At 36.9% G+C, this 24184-nt stretch overlaps 2 protein-coding genes across 6 annotated transcripts in view; both read right to left on the minus strand.

The window, feature by feature from the left end:
* PRH1 (proline rich protein HaeIII subfamily 1) overlaps window positions 1-24184 on the minus strand; it is a 264900-nt gene that overhangs the window by 231755 nt on the left and 8961 nt on the right. The gene's annotated exons all lie outside the window — the stretch shown is intronic.
* LOC101138407 (taste receptor type 2 member 45) lies at window positions 1054-17188 on the minus strand. The gene has a single exon (XM_055358677.2). It carries the CDS (start codon window positions 9705-9707, stop codon window positions 8778-8780), a length of 930 nt encoding a protein of 309 aa, XP_055214652.1. The 5' UTR covers window positions 9708-17188; the 3' UTR covers window positions 1054-8777.

Consider the following 24184-nt stretch of genomic DNA (forward strand, 5'->3'; position numbering starts at 1 on the left):
ATCTTTCTACTAATTTTTCTCTAATATTAAAAAAATTTGCAGTATCAAAATATTTTTCCTTACACATGTGTACACATGCATGGTATTATAATCTTTGAATGGTAAAAATGTGTATAATTATTTCATTTAAAGATAAATTTAGAAAAATTATCCTATATATTTAATATCTATACTGCTATAATTTATTGGAAATTCACTAATTTCTGCCACTTTGAAATGTTATCATAAATAATTAAATTGGAAATAAGAAAAAAATGCGTCCAGTAAAATATAAGTGCTCAAAATCAGAGAAATGCAAATCAAAACCACAACGAGATACCATCTCACACCAGTTAGAATGGCAATCACTAAAAAGTCAGGAAACAACAGGTGCTGGAGAGGATGTGGAGAAATAGGAACACTTTTACACTGTTGGTGGGACTGTAAACTAGTTCAACCATTGTGGAAGTCAGTGTGGCTATTCCTCAAGGATCTAGAACTAGAAATACCATTTGACCCAGCCATCCCATTACTGGCTATATACCCAAAGGAATATAAATCATGCTGCTATAAAGACACATTCACATGTATGTTTATTGAGGCATTATTCACAATAGCAAAGACTTGGAACCAACCCAAATGTCCAACATTGAAAGACTGGATTAAGAAAATGTGGCACATATACACCATGGAATACTATGCAGCCATAAAAAATGATGAGTTCATGTCCTTTGTAGGGACATGGATGAAATTGGAAATCATCATTCTCAGTAAACTATCACAAGAACAAAAAACCAAACACCGCATATTCTCACTCATAGGTGGGAACTGAACAATGAGATCACATGGACACAGGAAGGGGAATATCACACTCTGGGGACTGTTGTGGGGTGGGGGGAGGGGGGAGGGATAGCATTGGGAGATATACCTAATGCTAGATGACGAGTTAGTGGGTGCAGCGCACCAGCAAGGCACATGTATACATATGTAACTAACCTGCACAATGTGCACATGTACCCTAAAACTTAAAGTATAATAAAAAAAAAAAAAAAAAAAAAAAGAAAAGCACTGTGAAAATCCCTATCCTGTTTTGTTCCCATCTAATTACCGGTGCATGCAGCCCCCAGTCACGTACCCCCTTCTTGCTCAATCGATCACGACCCTCTCACGTGCACCCCCTTAGAGTTGTGAGGCCTTAAAAGGGACAGGAATTGCTCACTCAGGGAGCTTGGCTCTTGAGACAGGAGTCTCGTCGATGCCCTTGGCTCAATAAATTCCTTCCTTCTTTAACTCGGAAAAAAAAAAAAAAATCTGATGTTTCAAAGTAAGAATAACATTAGGAATGTGGAGGTAGTCTTCCTGCTTATCTCTTCCTTTTTCTAATTAATCTAAAAAAAAGTTTAAAATTTTATCTTGGATTTATTACTATCATAATACTCTATTCTTTATTCAGCAAAAACTCTAATTACAATGATGTCTATAAGAATATGTTTGTTCAGCCTATTTTATATTCATTCATTTAGTGTATGTTTCTACTTTTTAAATATTTTCATTATTGTGAAACATTTAATATTGTGAAACATAACATATATATATATATAAAGTATATAAAGTAATGAGGCCTAATGTACAGTAAAGAAAAAAATTATAGCATTAAGAGTTATGATTCCACATCATGGTCATAAAGTAGATTTCACCAGCAATCCAGACACTCTCCATATATGCCATCTTACTGATAACATTTCCCTTTTGTTTCCTCCATCCCTACCATCCCAATTGTTAGGATAATCACTCATATGTCTCACCTTAGAATTTCACCACCAGTGTAATAAATTTCAATTTATTAAAAATACATTTTTGTAAACTTTATATAAATGGAATTATACTGAATCATTTTTTCAAACTTAATTCCTCTCATATCTATGTAGTTCAAATTTCTTCATTTTTCTTTTTATTTATATTCTTTGTAAACATGTCACTCTAGCTGGTTCCGTTAGGACAACTAAATTCCTCTTTAAAGACTCAACTTTCCAGCCATAAGTTGTAAATGTTGTAAATGAATCCTACCTCCCACCCCTCCTTCTTTTTGCACAATGTGCGTTTACCCTATTTGGAAAAGTTTAAGTCTAAGCCATTCAGGATCAGCTTAGATTGTGCAATCCAACCCCAGCCAATAAGGGAAGCACACAGAAACAGGAACTGTGTTAGGATTAAAAACTCCTTCCCTCCTTTGTTAGGTATGCTCTTCTCTTGTGATTGTAACAGGTGCAAGCAGCACCCTTCTGCCAACGTAAAGGTGCCTTGCTGAGAAATTGTCCAAGTGGGGATTTCTTTTGGCTACTCCGAGCACATGTCTCCAACAGTTCATTTTGATTGCTGTATAGTATTCTATTGTACAAGCATGCCATAATTTACTTGTCCATTTTATCACTGATGGATATTTGAGAGACTTCTCAACTTTAGCTATTAAAACTCAGTGATATGCATGTGTGTGCACATATATTCTGATAAGAGTGCAAATACTGGGTCTTCAAATGTGATCCATCAACTTAATCAGATAATGCCATACTCAGACAAAGTAATTGCTCTGATTTACAATTCTAGGAGCAATGTATGAAAATTCCCATTGCTTCATATGCTTTCCAAAATAAGTAACATCAGACTAATTTTTACACTTTCGTATCTATATGAAACATTATAAACCTAACATTTTTGAAGCCTTTTTCTATTATAGTTCAGAATGTATCCTTAATTCAAAAATTATTACTCTTTTTAAATTCTATGACCATGATTTCACGCATGTATATTAATAATGAATTATATACTTCATATATTTATTTATTCATATTCCTTTATTAGCTTTACTAATATTTTTTCTTAAAGATTTAAATACTCTTTTGTTATGAACGGGTATAACTATGCTAGACATATTTCCTTTAACCAAACATTCTGTCAAATGACTTTGAGAAATATGATTAGTTAACAGCATACTGTAAGGCAAATTTCAGCACTGTTTAACAACTCCTTAAAAGGATTCAAAGAAAATAACAGGTTGAAATATCAAAATAGTCTATGAGTGTAATGTAGGTGCCCATGGGAAAATACAAATTCTACCATTAATGTAATGGAAAAAAAATGATTAGTAGTAAACATACCATGTCCGACTTTTTTTTAGGGCAGGACTAATATCAATGGGCAAGATTCCCTTTAAGGTCCTGACCTTAATTTCTATGTGCACCTGATTTCTGGTTGTGCAGTAATGCTCCTGTTCCTTTTAAGTTCTCTGACTAATGCCAAGCAGGAAACCACCGGAGCATGCTATTGAATGAGTTCAAGGCTATCTTAATGGAAAACATGATAATTTCCAAAACAGCTCAAATTAACTCCTATTCAAATACTATGTCCTTGTTATAAGATGAAAATTTTCATACTGATGTTGATGTGAAAGGTGAATTCTCATTTGCTAGCATGCAAATCAAGTCATATTCTTATTCATCATTTTGTAATTTTTTTCCTTGTTTAACCTCTATATAATTTGTATTCAGCAATGTCAGTTGTAAGGGAAATTTTCCAACCTAATACATAGATCATACATCAGATGCCTACACTGTTATATGTAGCTTGGTCAAAACTAGAATCATGACCACCGTTGATTCATTTTTTCAACGCCAGATTTATGGAGAGTGAATCCCAACTTTTCCTACCAAAAGCGTCCAAGGTTTTCTTCGGAAGCCCAAGAAGGCCAATATTCCTTAAAATCTGGTTGCTGCCAACTAATAATTTTGTATAACTTATTATTAACAAGCTCATTAACATAAGCACTTTCACATGCACATATATACACCCCTGACGGTTGGGAAAAATTGTTGTCCTATAATTTCTAAAATGAAAAAGCAATTAATTTTCTTACTCAGGCTTTTCAGCCCATTTTCAATGTTTAACAAACTTAATCTCTCATGCTTAGGCCTTTGACTAAGTTATTCTCATGAGTCTAACACTTAAATCTTAGTTATTTAATTAAAATACTCAGAAATTTTATAACTATTCCTTGGACACTTAAAAAACATGTTTTCCATTGAAGAATCTACACTTCTCTATGTATGAATATCCAGCTTTATTTTTCCCTATTTATTTTTGATTACTAAATGGTTTAAGATGAATAGATATTAAAATCAGTCTCCAATCTTGGATTTTATATCTTTTCAGTTTTTACACTATAATGTTTTCTAAGAGGGGATCTTCAAGTCAGACTACAAAGACAGGAAACCAGATTCCCTGTTTCATATAGATACGATGTGAGACTCCATTTTACAACTACCGCCTGCCTCAGTATAATTACCTATAAAAAGCAGATGATAGGCTGGGCACGGTGGCTCAGGCCTGTAATTCCAGCACTTTGGGAGGCCGAGGCAGGTGGATCACCTGAGGTCAGGAGTTAGAAAACAGCATGGCCAACATGGTGAAACCCTGTCTCCACTAAAAATACAAAAATTTGCCAGTTGTGGTTGTGCATGCCTATAATCCTAGGTACTTGGTTGGCTGTGGCAGGAGAATCATTTGAACCCAGGAGACGGAGGTTGTAATTGGTCGAGATCACACCACTGCACTCCAATGGGGAGACAGAGCAACACCCTGTCTCAAAAAAAAAAAAAAAAAAAAAAAATGAAAGGAGATGAAAAAAAACTGGCTTTGTTTAATTTTGTTAGCAGTTAATATACCCTTTGTATAACTACTTTCCATTTTACCTGTTTGCTATAGGCAGGAACCAAAGATTGTTAATTATTGATTTGATCCCTTTTTACTTGATATTTAACATACCAGTGAGAACTTGCACTTCTTTTTTTTTTCTTCCTCCGAGACAGTCTCCGTCTGTTACCCAAGCTGGAGTACAGTGGCAGGATCATAGCCCACTGCAGCCTGGAACTCCTGGGCTCAAGCAATCCTCCTGCCTCAGCTTCCCAAGTATTTGGAACTATAGGCATGCACCACCCCGCCAGCTAATTTTTTAAATTTTTTGTAGAGACAGAGTTTCCATATGTTGCGAAGGGAACTCCTGCTCTCAAAGGATCCTCCCACCTTGGCCTCCCAAAGTACTAGGACTACAGGCATGCGCCATCACATCCAGCCTGCAGTGGGAGTTCTTGAAGGTCAGATGCTGCCCAGAGCTTTGGCTCATGTCTATCCCAAGGTGGATCTAACCAGTTTGTAGTTATTACCTCTTCCTGAATGTGTAATTGAAATGAATACGTATGGCAGCTGGCAGAACTATCACATTCTTCCTGAACTGTAGAGTAAGGAACATTATTATAGCAGGACCAAGGGGAAGCCTCTGAAATTCTCCTCCATTGGCAACACAATGTATAAAATATAATAACTGCATTCCCCAAGGAATGGAACTGGTCACTGTCATGACAAAACACTTGAAAGTTACAGGGGATGGTCGTCCTTTCTATAACCCGATTCACTTAACCTATCTGGCCTCTACCAAAGACAGACAGGTTATAGTGAATGCAGACTACCATAAACTTCAATCAACACTCACAAATGCTTTCCAGGATGTGCTATCTTCACTGAGCAGAGCAGAGCTTTTGATACTTTTTACGGGGCTCATGATTTGGTGAATGTTTGTTAATCTACACCCATTATGCGGGAAAATCAAAACAATTTGGCTTGTATTGTAAGAATAATAGCACTGCTTCACTGTTGTATGTCAGGGCTATGTCACTTCTGTTCTCAGTTTAATTTACATTTTTTAAAACATCGTGCTAATTTAATATATTAGTAATATTACAGACCGGGCCCTGTGGCACATGACTGTAATCCCAGCACTTTTGGAGGCCGACACAGACAGATCACTTCAGCCCAGGAGTTTGAGACCAGCCTGGGTAACATGGTGAAATCCTAGTCCTACAGGAAATACCAAAATTAGCCAGGCAAGGTGTTGTACCCCTGCAGTCCCAGCTGCTAGAAATGCGGAAGTGGGAGAATCACTTGAGCCCAGAAGGTTGAGGCTGTAATGAGGTGTGATCCTGCCACTGAACTCCAGCCTCAGGGATAGAATGAGACCCTGTTCAAAATAATAACAATAATAATAAAGTATTAGTTGGTACAATAATCAGGAAGTTGCAAGTTTATTAAATATAGTAAAATACCCTAATGTTGGATGGAAGTAAAATACCAGAAGAAAAGAAATAAACTTGAGAAGATTCAGGGACCTACAGCATAGGTGATGTTTTAAGGTGTGCAGTGTCCCTAGGGCACATGTCAAAACAATCTTTTTTAAAGTAAATGGCATGTTGCTCTCTCTATGTACTTCCTATCACTACAAAAGAGATACAATGTTTTGGGGACCTATTGAGATTTTGGAGCCACCATATTCCACGTTTGAAAATATTGCTCTGACTCATTAATAAAGTTTCCAAAGGCTACTGGTCTCAAGTGGAACCCAGAACAAAAGAGGGCTCTACAGCAGATACAGGCTCTGGTCCAAGCTGCTATGGCCACTGTGCCAGATGATCCAGCAGAATTCAAAGCGACTAGAGCATTGTTTCATATTTCTTCCTGTCTCAATTTCCACGTCCCTGCCATTTTTGTCTTGAACTTTACTTCTAAATAAATGTCATCACTTTTATTAACAGGTATTAATTAAAAACATTTTGGTCAAGTAGCTGGTTACTAACTCAATTTTTTGAAATGAAATGCCATTTTGTTTACCTAATAATCAACTAGAAAATATCATAACACAAATATGTAATTCACAATAAAAAAATACTTATGCAAATAGACCAAAGTCTTTTATATGCTTTTTAAAGTATTGTCATAGGTGCCACCTAATTTTTTCTTTTTTTTTTGTCTGTCGCCCAGGCTGGAATGCAGTGGCGCGGTCTCGGCTCACTGCAAGTTCTGCCACCCATGTTCACGCCATTCTCCGGCCACAGCCTTCCGAGTAGCTGGGAATACAGGTGCCCACCACCACTCCCAGCTAATTTTTTTGTATTTTTAGTGGAGACGGGGTTTCACCACATTAGCCGGGATGGTCTCGATATCCTGACCTCGTGATCCGCCCGCCTCAGCCTTCCAAGGTGCCATCTAATTTTGATGTTTTACCTTGTCTCCAATTCAGACACCTGACACAGCTGCATCAAGACTATATATCACTATATATATATATAGTGTGACTATATATCACTATATATATCACTAGTGTGATATTTCCCCTAAAATTGTGGAATAGCCAAACTTTTCCTCTGAGGAAGGATTCTGCTTGGATAAGCCTGCAACCTCAACCTGAGACCAGAACAGGGGAATTCATGCAACTGCAGATTTTGTGATGAGTTTCCTTTTCATTGATTTACCACATCAACTTATCCATTTTAGCCACCCATTTATTTGTTCATTAAAGTATCATTTCTGGCCTTCTATTCTTGGTGCTGGGTTCTAGGTCCTGGGAGTCAACAGAAAGCAAGACAGACATGATCTCTTTCTTTACAGTTCTTACATTGTACTGAGGAAGATATATGATTTAAAAATTACATAAATCAGGTGTGGGGATGACTTATCTTAAGGTTTAAATAACATTAAATAACATTGTTAAAACTTCATAACACGAAGAATTAATGTAGTCATATAGAATTTAGCTGTGAACAAGACTGTACATTTCTTTCTTATAATAGAACTTCCTGTTAATGAATATGTCAAAACACTTTCATCACTGACAACAAAATTACAATGGTAAGGCACATCCCATAATTAATACATAGATTTCATAGATACTATTCTAACATTTACAAAAAGTTTCACTGAATTATTTTCCATAATTTCTATACTACTTTTACATTGATAGTTTTTTTTTTGGAAAAGAGAAGATTTGAGTTCTCTTATCTGAAGTTTAGAAGGAATTTTGTAAATGGAAGATGAGGATATAATTAGCAATTCAGGGGCTTAGAAGTGCCTTAGAAAAAAATACTAAAATAATTTACATCAGATCTCAACTTCAAAAACAGCTTTTCTTTAATTCAAAAGCTGGAAGAAATGACGTTTCTAACTGCGTATGGAAACCGATAATAGCAATCAAGACCATGATCATGATATTTCCTCCCTTTATTATCAAAGAGATTTTTTTCTAAGCTATTCACATACTTGCTTTAAATCTAGTATTCTTCAGTACTGTTTATGGTAGACATATATGAAATTTATTCTACCTATACTTGTCACTCGAATTCTATAGTGTGCATTGTTTTCTAACAATAATTCTGTTTGCTTTTTACTAACCATAAAATAGGAATTCATAATGGAATAAAACCCCAAAGATACATCCACATTATTGGTTTAGAATTGAATGACCTTACCATCCAATAAGATAGAGGTTCAAACAATGAATTCTAAGCACACTGTGGTATATTTGTGTGGTTCAAATAACAATAGAAAACAGCAATATCTTTCCTGAGATAAGCTGTTAGTTCTTAACAATTATAAATAGACATTGTAAATTCTACAAATGAAAGATAAAATACATGAATGAAATACACATGGCTTCATAATTCTGAGGAATTTTTGTCATATTTTGTATAATCTGGCAGTTCATATGAAGAAACAAAAAAGAGTATGTTATTGTCAATGTTCTTAAGTTTTTCACACACACACATACATTTTTTAGACTAGGTTAAAGATTTATCTAGGTATATGTTTGGAAATTATTCATACACATACATTACAGAAAGCACAGTAAGAAATACAAATGTTTCATACAGCACCAGTTTGTTTTCTGCTAGAAGACACACAATGCCCCTCTTCTGAATCTATGGAGACGAAGGCTTCTCTCCTTTCACCCAGTACCTCATTTGCCACAAAACTGAAAGAAAAGTCTGCTTTAGCTTCTTGTTTCCCCAAATCACGATGAACGGGTGGGCTGAAGAACAGCTGAATCCAATAGCTTGGCAGAACATGAAGACAGGTTTGTTTTCCAGATTCTTAAAACTCCAAACTGATATTATTACAGACACGAAGTAAATGGCACATAACAAGAGGAAGGAGATCACAGTTTGCAAAGCTTTTATGTGGACCTTGGTACTGGGATCTTGAGATCCTTTGCCATGGAGGTGCATCTCCTTGAGATGTTTACACAGAGAACAGACTAACAGCAGAAAAGATATCAGGGTTACAGTAAAGGGTACTAAGTTTGCTAGCATGGTTACAGTCGTATCTGAAAGGTACATTGCACGCCTCAATTTGATCTTCCAAGTCATGTTTCCTTCATATTCTTTTGTCCATACAATCTGATTCATGTTTACCACAAAAAGATGACAAGCCAAAAACAGCAAAGGCCCCAACAGCATCACCAGAATGACACTCTTAACTCTCCTCTTTAAGCGAAGAAAAATAAGGTTGGAGAAATTGGCAATCTTGAGCAAATAAAATATGCTGAGGCTAGTAGCAAGCCAGTTGCTGAAATGGCCGGTTACTGCCCAGATATTATAAGCAGTAGTTCTTAATTCTACACTATAAAAAGCTGGATTCAACACAGTTGAATACCAATTTAATAATAACACCCAGAGCAAACCAACTCTGGAGACCGCCAGAGCAGTGACAATTTGGTCAGCAAAGGAGATCTTTTGTCTCTTCACCCACTCTGTGGAATTTACCAACGCTATGAAGCCATTAGCAAAATTTCCAATAACAAATGTAACCACTACTAGAATGGAAAATATGATGGGCAGAAAAGTTATCATGTCTGAACAGACAAAAAGAAATTTTTAAAATGCTGGTGTTGTATCCGGAGTTGGTTCCTGCAGGTGGGTTCGTGGTCGCTGACTTCAAGAATGGAGGCACGGACCTTTGCAGTGATGTTACAGCTCTTAAAGATGGCATGGACCCAGGGCTGAGCAGTAGCAAGGTTTCAGCTCTTAAAGACGGCGTGGACCCAAAGACTGAGTGGTAGCAAGGTTTATTGTTAAGAGCAAAAGGACAAAGCTTCCACAGGGTGGAAGGGGACCTGAGTGGGTTGTGCCCTGGGCTGGAATGGCCAGCTTTTATTCCCTTATTTGTCCCCTCCCATGTTCCATTTTTGTCCTATCAGAGTGCCCTTTTTTCAATCCTCCCTGTGATTGGCTACTTTTAGGATCCCGATGATTGGTGCGTTTTACGGAGCACTGATTGGTGCATTTTACAAAGCGCTGATTGGTGCCTTTTACAGAGAGCTGATTGGTGCATTTTACAATCCTCTGGCTAGCTAGAGTGCTGATTGGTGCATTTTTACAGAGTGTTGATTGGTGCATTTTATAATTCCCATGCTAACTAAAGAGTGCTGATTGGTGCATTTTATAATCCCCATGCTACCTAAAGAGTGCTGATTGGTGCCTTTTACAGAGCACTGATTGGTGCATTTTACAATCCCCTTGCTAGCTTCAGAATAGTTCTCCAAATCTCCACTCCACCCAGGAAGTCCAGCTGGCTTCACCTCTCAATGAAATATCACTGGTTGTGATTGCTTGAATATCCTGACCTTAAATTCTATATGCACCTGATTTGTAAATCTGCTGGGTCATTCTTTTTACTTTTAAATGTTGTGACCAGTGTCAAGCCAGAAATCACCATGGCATGTTAACTGATGAGTTCAATGATCTCTTTATGGAAAACATTCTTATTTTCAAACAACTCAAATTAACTCATTCATTCACTGTTTGTTCTTGTTACAGGCTGGAATTATTCATAGTGAAATTGACCGGAAACCTGAATCCTGATTTGCTAGTACACAAATAAGAACGTACTCTCTTTCAGTTTGCAATTTTTCTTTGTGTAACCTCTTCATCATTTGTCTTTAGCAACTTCAGTTGTTTGGGAAGTTTTATAACCCAATACATAGATCATATAGCAAATGTCTAAAGTCTTAAAGGGAGCTTGGTCACAACTAAGATCATTACCAATATGGACTTTTTAAAATGCCAGATTTATATACACAGAATCCAAACTGCTTTTATCAAAAGCATCTAAGATTTTCTTGAGAACCACAGGCAGGCCAATACTCCATAAGATTTGGTTGCTGCTAATACTTTTGTATAACTTCATTATTCACAAGCTCATAAATATGAACACAAATACATGCATGTGCACACCACTTATGAATGGAACAAATTATTTTCTCATAATTTCCAAAATAAAAAGTGAGTTTCCAAGAAGTTGTCCGGATGAAATTAGCCCTATTTTCCCACTCAAGAGTTTTCAGCCCATGAATAATATTTATTTATCAAACATATCTCTAATTCTTAGGCCTTTGGTAAAGTTTCTCTCAAGTCTAATGTTTAAATATTTATTATTATATAAAATATTTAGCCATTTTATAAGAATTCCTGAGTAACCGACCCTTTGGTATATAATCTTGCAGTATCCTCCTATCACAGGAAGACTGACTACCTTTCCCCTGAACTTGGAGTTCAATCATTTAACTTACTTTGATAAACAGAAAATTACTACACTTTGCATAGAGATTTGAGATGGCTTCCATGCTGGGGATTCTTCCTCTTTCCATTTACCATGAGAATATCGCCTCGCAAGTACACTGTTCCCAGAAGGAGAATGAGAAACTAACGAAGTCAGATTGCCCCCCACCTGATCCAGACTAAATTGGCCAAACTCTATCTCCAAGATGCTGAATTTGGCCCATCTCAAATCACCAGAGCCATCCATCAAACCCAGCTTAGAAAAATGAAATCCAGGCCAGGTGTGGAGGAGGCTGAGGAGGGCAGATCACGAGGTCAAGAGATTGAGACCATCCTGGCCAACATGGTGAAACCCTGTCTCTACTAAAAATACAAAAATTAGGTGGGCTCGGTGGAGTGTGCCTGTAGTCCCATCTACTCAGAAGGGTGAGGCAGGAGAATCGCTTGAACCCTGGAGGTGGAGGTTGCAGTGAGCCAAGATAGTGCCACTGCACTCCAGCCTGGGCAACAGAGTGAGACTCCATCTCAAAAAACAGAAAACACACACACACACACAAATGAAATCCAAAGATGTGAGATATATATGTCTAATGTTTTAGAGGGTTTTCTCTTGCAGAAAAACATAACTGATAAAAGAACTCTGCTAAACCAAGAGTGTGGGAAATATGTACAACTTTGTTGTGTCAGGAATTAAGGAGCCGAAAGAAAAAATAGATGGGGAATGGCAAAGGTTTGTCCTGTGAGGTGGATAATTAAGGCTAGAAGAAATCCTTTGGAGAGATCTGCGCTTGGCAGATAACATCATCTCAAATTTCCTCATGATGCAACTAAATAAGAAAGTTCCTATTTCAACTATCTTAGAGTTGTATAAGAATGTATATACAACTAATTGATTTTTCCCTTCAGTATATAATCAGATGAGTAATAATAATTTCTATGAGACATTTCTCCTAATCAAAAACTTTAATATTAAAATTATAATGCACACTTAGAAATGAACCAAAACAAAAATGGGAAACACCGGAATGTATCATAAACAGTCAACTAACCCTTATACAGGGCAAGAGATGGAACACCGAAAACAGGCTAAGTCCATCTCCATCCACTCTCCTGACATGAAAATGGTAATGATTTTCTTCCTTTTGTAATACTTTGGTCAAGGAAGAGAATAAAACCAAGGTCTAGGCATCCTCCTGCAACTTGGAAGAAACTGGAAATTGATTTGATGTGAGGAGTTTTTTTGGATAGTAGCTTGTCTGTTGTGTGGTCATCACCACAAACTCTCCTCACAGGGAAATTCAGTGAGCAGCACTGGATCTCAAAATGTCATTTCAATTAATAAGACAAAGTATCTCCACCACAGCTCCACCATTCTATTCCATGATTTAAATTTTAAGCTGTTTTTATTAGCAGAAATCAACACTTCTTAGTTTTTAACAATCTTTAAAAGATCAAATAGTAAAACAGTACTTAAAACTTTATCAAAAAATGACGGCATTCTCAGCAAACTATCACAAATGCTTTTTCTCATTCTTAGCTATGGTGACTAAATCTGGATTATTTTACTACAGCAGTGAAAGTAGCATTATATGTGCACAAACATACTCAAAGATCAGGCTAAATTATTTTTTACACCTTAAAAAATTTGCCTTTCTATGATTTTTTTCTCTAATGGACAGCCAAAAAATTTATAGTAACAAAAAATTTTACCCAACACACCGCTGTACACAGGAATAGTATAGTGAAATTAGAATGCTAACAATACGAATACAAATATTTCATTTAGAGACACATTTTTAATACATTTAATTTAATATATTTAATATCCATTGTACTATAATTTATTGTAAATTCCTGAATTTCTTACACTTTCAAATGTGTATCATAAATAATTAAATTGGAAATAAGAAAAAAGGTGTCTATCAATCATAGATATTCAAATTTTGATGTTTCAAATTCATATTAGCACTAAGAAGGTGGATTAACAATTCTTGCCTATCTCTTCTTTTGTGTGAATTAATTTAAGTAATGTTTTGGGCCAGGTGTGGTGGCTCACACCTGTAATCCCATCATTTGGGAGGCTGAGGCAGGTGGATTGCCTAAGCACAGGAGTTCAAGACCTGCCTGGGCAACATGGCAAAACCATGTCTCTACAAAAAAATAGAAAAAATTAGCAGGGTGTGGTGGTGCACGCCTGTTGTCCTAGCTACTCTGGAGGCTAAGATGGGAGAATCACTTGAGCCAAGGTGACAGAGGCTGCATTGAGCCAAGCAAGATTGTTCTTGTGCACTCCAGCCTGGACAACAGAGTCAGACCCTGTCTCAAAATAAAAATAGAAAAGTTTTAAATTTTAACTTGGATTTCTTAGTACCATAATCCTCTATTCTTTATTCAGCAAAAACTCTAATTACAATGATATCTATAAGAATATGCTGCATCACCCTAATTTTATACTTAGAAATGTACTTTAGGTTTCTGCTTTTTTAACATTTTTTATTGTGGAGCAAAACATACATATACAGAGTAATAACAACTAATAAACAGTAAGATAAAAAATTATAAGGTTAAAATTGATGTTACCATACCTTGGTAAGAAAATAGAATTTGCCATTGTATATTTAGAAAACCTAATCTTCTCTGCCCAAAATCTCCTTAAGCTGATAAGCAACTTCAGCAAAGTCTCAGGTTACAAAATCCATGTGCAAAAATCACAAGCATTCCTATACACCAATAACAGACAAACAGAGAGCCAAATCATGAGTGAACTCCCATTCACAATTGCTTCAAAGAGAATAAAATACCTAAGAATCCAACTTACAAGGGATGTGAAGGAAATCTTCAAGGAGAACTACAAACCACTGCTCAATGAAATAAAAGAGGATACAAACAAATGGAAGAACATTCCATGCTCATGGATAGGAAGAATCAATATCATGAAAATGGCCATACTGCCCAAGGTAATTTATAGATTCAATGCCATCCCCATCAAGCTAACAATGACTTTCTTCACAGAATTGGAAAAAAACTACTTTAAAATTCATATGGAACCAAAAAAGAGCCTGCATTGCCAAGACAATCCTAAGCCAAAAGAACAAAGGTGGAGGCATCACGCTACCTGACTTCAAACTACACTACAAGGCTATAGTAACCAAAACAGCATGGTGCTGGTACCAAAACAGAGATATAGACCAATGGAACAGAACAGAGCCCTCACAAATAATATGACACATCTACAACCATCTGATCTTTGACAAACCTGACAAAAACAAGAAATGGGGAAAGGATTCCCTATTTAATAAATGGTGCTGGGAAAACTGGCTAGCCATATGTAGAAAGCTGAAACTGGATCCATTCCTTACACCTTATACAAAAATTAATTCAGGATGGATTAAAGACTTAAATGTTGGACCTAAAACCATAAAAACCCTAGAAGTAAACCTAGGCAATACCATTCAGGACACAGGCATGGGCAAGGACTTCATGGCTAAAACACCAAAAGCAATGGCAACAAAAGACAAAACTGACAAATGGGATCTAATTAAAATAAAGAGCTTCTGCACAGCAAAAGAAACTACCATCACAGTGAACAGGCAACCTACAGAAGGAGAAAATTTTTACAATCTACCCATCTGACAAAGGGCTAATACCCAGAATCTACAAAGAACTTAAACAAATTTACAAGAAAAAAATCAAACAACCCCATCAACAAGTGGGTGAAGGATATGAACAGACACTTCTCAAAAAAAGACATTTATGCAGCCAAAACACACACGAAAAAATGCTCATCATCGCTGGCCATCAGAGAAATGCAAATCAAAACCACAATGAGATACTATCTCACACCAGTTAGAATGGCAATCATTAAAAAGTCAGGAAACAACAGGTGCTGGAGAGGATGTGGAGAAATAGGAACAATTTACACTACTGGTGAGACTGTAAACTAGTTCAAACATTGTGGAAGACAGTGTGGCGATTCCTCAGGGATATAGAACTAGAAATGCCATTTGACCCAGCCATCCCATTACTGGGTATATACCCGAAGGATTATAAATCATGCTGCTATAAAGACACATGCACACATATGTTTATTGCAGCACTATTCACAACAGCAAAGACTTGGAACCAACCCAAATGCCCATCAATGATAGACTGGATAAAGAAAATGTGGCACATATACACCATGGAATACTATGCAGCCATAAAAAATGATAAGTTCATGTCCCTTGTAGGGACGTAGATGAAGCTGGAAACCATCATTCTGAGCAAACTATCGCAAGGACAGAAAACCAAACTCCACGTGTTCTCACTCATAGGTGGGAACTGAACAACGAGAACACTTGGATACAGGGTGGGGAACATCACACACTGGGGCCTGTTGTGGGGTGGGGGGAGGAGGGAGGGATAGCATTAGGAGATATACCTAATGTAAATGACGAGTTAATGGGTGCAGCACACCAACAAGGCACATGTATCCATATGTAACAAACCTGCACATTGTGCACATGTACCCTAGAACTTAAAGTAAAATAAAAATAAATAAATAAAATATAAAAAAAATGAACAAAATCTCGTGTTAAGCCATGGGACTATATTAAATGAATTCATACACAAATTTCTAAGCACACAATAAATGCTCAAGAATGTTAGTGGTATTACTGTTACTGTGGCTGTTTATTGTATTTTAACACCTAAAGAAATTCCTCAAATAAAATTGGTGTTAAGTCATTGTGAGGTGCTTCAATATGTAGTATTTTCTTTCTACAGTTCACTAAATTACTTTTTCTAGTAACCAGTTTCCTGGTTCTAATCATATAATCACACGTGTTTAGATGGGCTTGTGCAACCTAACTAGGCTACCCTGTTGCTGTACCACCACTACCACTCCGCCATCCAACTTTATTGAGTGCTTTTGATGTGGACACTAGGATGTTCCAGATTCACTTTATTTAGATATTTGATTCGACAGTGACCAACACAGTCAAAGATACTTCGCACAGATAAGATCCAAATGAAAGAGTAAAAAAAAAAAAAAAAAAAGGAAGAAAATAGAATTTGCTAGCAATCCAGATACTCCCGATATATGTCTTCTTGTTGATATTTTCCTCCCTTCTGACTATCCCAAATTGTTATGATGATCACTCATATGATGATCACCCATATGTTTCACTGTAGGGTTTTATCACCAATGTAATGAATGACAATGTATTAAAAATAAAGTTTTTCAAACTTTACGTCGATGAGATTACAGTAAATGTATTTTTCCATCTTGTTAATTCCTCTCACATCTGTGAGTATTGTTATCTATGTAGCTCAAATTTGTTCATTTTCTTTGTTGTATTATTCTGTTGTAAACATGTCAGTCTTGTTAATTTTGATCACTGTATAGTATTCCATTGTATAAGTATGCCACAATTTCTTTATCCATTTGGAGGACTGAGACATTTGGAGGACTTCTCAACTTTAGCTACTGAAACTCAGTGATATGCATGTGTATGTATATGTATTCTGATAAGAGTGTAAATACTTGATCTTAGGATATGATCCTTCACCTTAATGAGATAATGCCATACTCAGCCGAAATGATGGCACAGATTTATAATTCTAGGAGTAGTGTATGAAAATTCCCATTGTGTCATATCCTTTCCAAAATAAATAATGTTGGGCTAATATATACATTTTTGTATTTATATAAAATATTATTAAACAATATTTTCCAAGTCCTTTTCTATTCTTATTCAGAATGTATTTTAACTTCAATGAATTACATTAATCTTTTTCATTCTATGACTATTTTATATACACTTATTAATAATGCCTTATATATTATACATATTTATTTATATTTCATTATAAATTGTCTAACCTTTTTTCTTCAAATTTCAAATACTCTTGTTATAAGTAACTGTAATTATACTGGAGATACTTCCTTTAATCAATCATTGTGTCAGATGACTTTGAAAAATTATAATTAGTTAAGAGCATACAGTAAGGGAAATTTCAGGATTGTTTAACAACTCTTAAAAGGACTCAAAGAAAAAAAGTTGAAAAATAAAAAGAGTCTATAAGTTTAATGTAGGTGTCCATGGGAAAATATAAATATATTATTGTTGATGAAAAAATGATTGGTAGTAAATTTATCATGTCTGAATTTTTTTAAAGGCAAGCCTGATATCACTGGTCAAGATTTCCTTTAAGGTCTTGACCTTAACATCTATGTGTACCTGATTCCTGAATTTGCAGGAATGTTCTTGTTCCTTTTTAAATTCTGTGACCAATGTCAAACAGGAAAGCATCTCAATATGCCAGTGGATGAAATCAATGCTGTCTTTATGGAAAACATGATGATTTCCAAAACAGCTCAAATTAACTCCTATTCGAACACAATGTCCTTGCTGTAAGATAAAATTTTCCATATTGGTGTTGAAGTGAAAAGTGATTTCTCATCTACTAGCATGCCAATGAAGAGTTTTTTAATTGTTCTGCACTTATTTCTTTGTTTAACCTCTCCACAATTTGTGTTCAGCAACTTCAGTTGTTAGAGAAATTTTACAACCCAATACAGAGATGACACACTGGTTGTATAACCTGGTAAAGGGAGCTTGGACATAACTAGGATCATCACCAAAGTAAATTTAATTTTTCAACGTGAGTAATATGTAGAGTGAATCCAAACTTTTCCTACCAAAAGGATTCAAGTTTTTCTTGGGAATGTCAGAAAGGCCAATAATTCTTAAAACCCGGTTGCTACTAATACTTTTGAATAACTTATTCTTAAGAAGCTCATTAATACAAACACACTCAAACCCATACACACATACTCACTCACTCATGGATAGAAGAAATTGTTGTCCTATAATTTCCAAAATGGAAAATTAATTTCAGGGACATCATCCAGGTAAAAATAGCCCTATTTTCCCATTTGGGCTTTTCAACCCATTTTCAATATTTTTCAAACTTATCTCTCATGCTGAGACATTTGACTAAGTTTTTCTCTTGAGTTTACTTAATTGTTAAATATTAATTTTTTAGTTAAAATACTCAGCAATTGTGTAACTATTGTGGGCTACTTAAAAAACACGTTTTCCATTGAAGAGTCTAGATTTTCATATATGAATATTTGGTTTTATTTTTCTCTAATTTATTTTTGATTACTTAATTTATTTTTGATTACTTAATGGTTTAAGAGGAATTGATGTTAAAATCAGTCTCCAATCTTGGATTTTATTTCTTTTCCATTTTTACAGTATAATTGTTTCTAACAGAAGATCGTGGAGTCAGACTGCCAAGACAGGAAAGCAGATTTTCTGCTTCAAATATGGTCTGAGACTTCATTTGACAACTACTCTCTGCCTTGGTATAATCATCTGTAAAATGCAAATGATAATATTCTCTTCAGGTAGTCTTTATGAGGAGTTAGTATACTATTTGTATAACTGCTTTCAATTTTATCTGTCTAGTACAGGCAGGAACCAAGAATTATTAATTTTTTGTATGATCGTGTGTTACTTGATACATAAAAGATAACCAGTGAGACCTTCTTTTTTGGGGTAGGGGAGCGAGAAAGACAGGGTCTTACTCGTCACCCAGGCTGGAGTGCAATGGCTTGATCACAGCTCACTCCAGCCTCAAACATTTGTGTCCTCCCACCTCAGCTTCTGGAGTAGCTGTGTCTACAGGCATGCATCACAACACCCAGCTAATTTATTAATTTTTTTGTTGAGACAGAGTCTCCCTATGTTGCCCAGTCTGGTCTTCAACTCCTGTTCTCAAGTGGTCCCCTCATCTTGGCCTCCCAAAGTGCTTGGATACAGGTGTGAACAACCACACATGGCTGAGAACTTCCATTTTTGGGCAGAATGCACAAGGTTCAGAAAAGCATGATACCTTCTGCTACAATTAAGATAAGAGAAATAAAAGGCCAAAATTATATTTTCAATTTGTCACAGAGTTGTACAAGCAAGAATGACCAGCTGAACTGAAATCCAGCACAGGGAGAGTCTTTATAGATTGCAGTTATATATTCAGTGCAATCCCTATCAAATCCCAGCAGATGTTTTATCACAGAAAGAGGAAAACTACTCCTAAAATGTGTCTGGAAATGCCAAGTGACAAGATCACAAAAAGAAATTGTTAAAAAATAACAAATTTGGAGGATTACACTTTCTGATTTCAAAGCTTCCTTCAAAGCTGCACGAATCAGGATTCTATGGTACTCGCATTAGGGTAGACAAAAAGAACAATGAAACACAACTGAGAGTCCAGAAATTAACACCAACACTCATGGTCAGTTGATTTCAAAAAAGGGACTACTGCAATTTGATAGGAATTAATGGTTTTTCTCAACAAACAATGCTGGGTAAAATTGAAGAAGACTACCTCAAAGAATTTAATAATCAATTTCCCTAAGCTCAAGGATAAAGAAAGGATTCTGAAAGCAGCAAAAGAAAAGGAACAAATAATGTACAATGGAGCTCCACTACATGTGGCAGCAGACTTTTCAGTGGAAAAAGGCCAGGAGAGAGTGGTATGACATATTAAAAGTGCAGAGAGTGGTATGACATATTAAAAGTGCTGAAGGAAGAAAACTTTCAGCCTAGAATAGTGTAACTGGAGAAAATATCCTTCAAACGTGAAAGAGAAATAAAGACTTTTCCAGACCAACAAAAGCTGAGTGATTTCATCAGCACCAGATCTGTCCTAGAAAAATTTCAAAGGGATTACTTCAGTCAGAAAGAAAGGGACATTAATGGGCAATAAGTAATCACTTGAAGCTATAAAACGTACTGGTAATAGTAAGGAGACAGAAAACACAGACTAATATAACACTGTAAATGTGGTGCATAAACATCACTTAAATAGAAAAACTAAATGATGAAGTAATAATGAAAAAAAATAGTGGAGTGGCTGGCAAAATGTCCTAATAGGAACAGCTCCAGTCTGCAAATCCCAGCAAGATCAACACAAAAGGTGGGTGATTTCTGCATTTCCAACTGAGTTACATGGCTCATCTCATTGGGACTGGTTAGACAACGGGTGAAGCCCACGGAGGACGAGCCGAAGGAGGGTGCGGTGTTGCCTCACCCGGGAAGTGCAAGGGGTCGGGGAACTCCCTCTCCTAGCCAAGGGAAGCTGTAAGGGACCATGCAGTGAGGGACGATGTATTCTGGCCCAGATACTACACTTTTCCCATGGTCTTCGTAACCCACAAACCAGATTTCCTCCAGTGTTTATGCCACCAGGGCCATGGGTCTCAAGCATAAAACTGGGCGATCATTTGGGCAGACACCAAGCTAGCTGCAGAAGTTTTTTGTTATACCCCAGTGGTGCCTGGAATGCCAGCAAGACAGAACCATTCAGTCCCCTGGAAAGGGGGCTGAAGCCAGGAAGCCAAGTTGTCTAGCTCAGTGGATCCCACCTCCTTGGAGCCCAGCAAGCTAAGATCCACTGGTTTGACATTCTCACTGCTAGTTTAGCAGTCTGAAGTCAACCTGGGATGCTTGAGCTTAGTCAAGGGAAGGACGTCCGCCATTACTGGGGCTTGAGTAGGCAATTTTCCCCTTACAGTGTAAACAAAGCCACCAGGAAGTTCAAACTGGGTGGAGCCCACAGCAGCTCTGCACAACCACTGTAGCCAAACTGCCTCTCTAGACTCTTCCTCTCTGGTCAGGGCACCTCTGAAAGAAAGGCAGCAGCTCCAGTCAGGGGCTTATAGATAAAACTCTCATCTCCCTGGGACAGAGCACCTGGGAGAAGGGGCAGCTGTAGGAGCAGCATCAGCAGACATAAACTTTCCTGCCTGACACTCTGAAAAGAGCAGCAGATCTCCCAGCACAGCACTTGAGCTCTGCTAAAGGACAGAGTGCCTCCTTAAGTGGGTCCCTGACCTCTGTGCCTCCTGACTGGGAGACATCTCCCAGCAATGGTGGACAGAAACCTCATACAGGAGAGCTCTGCCTGACATCTGGCGGGTAACCCTCTGGGATGAAGCTTCCAGAGGAAGGAACAGGCAGCAATATTTGCTGTTTTGCAGCCTCCACTGGTGATACCCAGGCAAACAAGGTCTGGAGTGGACCTCCAGCAAACTACAGCAGACTTGCAGCAGAGGACCCTGACTGTTAGAAGGAAAATCAACAAACAAAAAGGAATAGCATCAACATCAACAAAAGGATGTACACACAGAAACCCCATCTGAAGGTCACCAACATCAAAGACCAAAGGTAGAAAGATCCATGATGATGAGGAAAAACCAGGGCAAAAAAGGCTGAAAATTCCAAAAACCAGAAGCCTCTTCTCTTCCAAAGGATCACAACTCCTCACCAGCAAGGGAACAAAACTGGACAGAGAATGAGTTTGATGAATTGACACAAGTAGGCTTCAGAAGGTGGGTAATAAACTCAACTGAGATAAAGAAGCATGGTCTAACCCAATGCAAGGGAGCCAAGAACCTTGAAAAAAGGTTAGAGCAATTGCTACCTGGAATAACCAGTTTAGAAAAGAACATAAATGACCTGATGGAGCTGAAAAGCACAGCATGAGAACTTTGTGAAGCATACACAAATATCAATAGGTGAACCAATCAAGCAGAAGAAAGGATATCAGACATTGAAGATCAATTTAATGAAATAATGCATGAAGATGAGATTAGAGAAAAAAGAATGAAAAGGAACAAACAAAGCCTCAAGAAATATTGGACTATGTGAAAAGACCAAACCTATGTTTCACTGGTGTACCTGAAAGAGATGGGGATAATGGAACAAAGTTGGAAAACACTCTTCAGGATATTATCCAGGAGAACTTACCCAACTTAGCAAGACTGGCCAACATTCAAATTCAGGGAATACAGAGAACACCACAAAGATACTCCTTGAGAAGAGCACCCAAAAACACATAATAGTCAGATTCACCAAGGTTGAAATGAAGGAAAAAATGTTAAGAAGAGCCAGAGAGAAAGGCTGAGTCACCAAAAAGAGAAGCCCATCAGACTAACAGCAGATCTCCTGGCAGAAACCCTACAAGCCAGAAGAGAGTGGGGACATTCTTCGAGAAAAGGATTTTCAACCCAGAATTTCATAGCAAGCCAAACAGCTTCATAGTTGAAGGAGAAATAAAATCCTTACAGACAAGCAACTGCTAAGAGATTTTGTTACCACCAGGCCTGCCTCACAAGAGCTTCTGAAGCAAGCACTAAATGTGGAAAGGAAAAACCAGTACCAGCCACTTCAGAAAAACACCAAATTGTAAAGACCATTGGCACTATGAAGAAACTACATCAACTAATGAAGCAACTACATCAACTAATGAAGCAAAATAACCAGCTAGCATCATAATTACAGGAAAAAAATCACACATAACAATATTAACCTTAAATGTAAATGGGAAAAATACCCCAATTAAAAGGACAGACCAGCAAATTGAATAGAGTCAACACCCATTGTTGTGCTGTATTCAGGAAACCCATCTCATGTGCAAAGACACAAATAGTCTCAACATAAAGGGATGGAGGAATATTTACCACACAAATGGAAAGCAAAAGAAAGCAGGGGTGGCAATCCTAGACTCTGATAAAACAGACTTTAAACCAACAAAGGTCAAAAAAAGACAAAGAGGAGAATTACATAATGGTAAAGGAATCAATGCAACAAGAAGAGCTAACTATCCTAAATATATGTGCACCCAATACAGGGGCACCCAGATTCATAAAGCAAGTTCTTAGAGACCTACAAAGAGACTTAGACTCCCACACAATAATAGTGAGAGACTTTAACACCCCACAGTCAATATTAGACAGATCAATGAGACAGAAAATTAACAAGGATATTAGGACTTGAACTCAGCTCTGGACCAAGCTGACCTAATAGACATCTACAGAACTCTCCACCCCAAATCAACAGAATACACATTCTTCTCAGCACCACATCACACTAATTCTAAAACTGACCACATAAGTGGAAGTAAAACACTCCTCAGCAAATGCAAAACAAAATAAATCATAACAAACAGTCTCTCATACCACAGTGCAATCAAATTAGAACTCAGGATTTAGAAACTCACTCAGAACTGCACAACTACATGGAAACTGAACAACTTGCTCTTGAATGACTACTGAGTAAATAACAATATTAAGACAGAAATAAATAAGTTCTTTGAAACCAATGAGAACAAAGACAAAATGTACCAGAATCTCTGGGACACAGCTAAAGCAGTGTTTAGAGGGAAATTTATAGCACTAAATGCCCACAGGAGAAAGTGGGAAAGATCTAAAGTTGACACCCTAGCATCAAAATTAAAAGAACCGGAGAAGCAAGAGCAAACAAATTTAAAAGCTAGCAGAAGACAAGAGATAATTAAGGTCAGAGCACAACTGAAGGAGATAGAAACACCTAAAACCCTTCAGAAAATCAATGAATCCAGGAGCTGGTTTTTTGAAAAGTTCAACAAAATAGAAAGACAGCTAGCCAGACTAGTAAAGAAGAAAAGAGAGAATAATCCAATAGACACAATAAAAAATAATAAAGGAGATATTACCACTGACTTCAGAGAAATACAAACTATCATCAGAGAATACTATAAACACCTCTATGCAAATACGCTAGAAAATTTAGAAGAAATGGATAAAATACTGGACACATACAACATCCCAAGTCTAAACCAGGAAGAAGTCAAATCCCTGAATAGACCAATAACAAGTTCTGAAACTGAGACAGTAATTAATAGCCTACCAACCAAAAAAAGTCCAGGAACAGACATATTCACAACCAAATTCTACCAGA

This window comes from Gorilla gorilla, chromosome 10, assembly GCF_029281585.2.
Source record: "Gorilla gorilla gorilla isolate KB3781 chromosome 10, NHGRI_mGorGor1-v2.1_pri, whole genome shotgun sequence".
Lineage (NCBI taxonomy): Eukaryota > Metazoa > Chordata > Mammalia > Primates > Hominidae > Gorilla > Gorilla gorilla.

Bases quoted from the DNA above. Each gene is read 5' to 3' on its own strand.
- LOC101138407 (XM_055358677.2), bottom strand. From the start codon at position 9,707: ATGATAACTTTTCTGCCCATCATATTTTCCATTCTAGTAGTGGTTACA.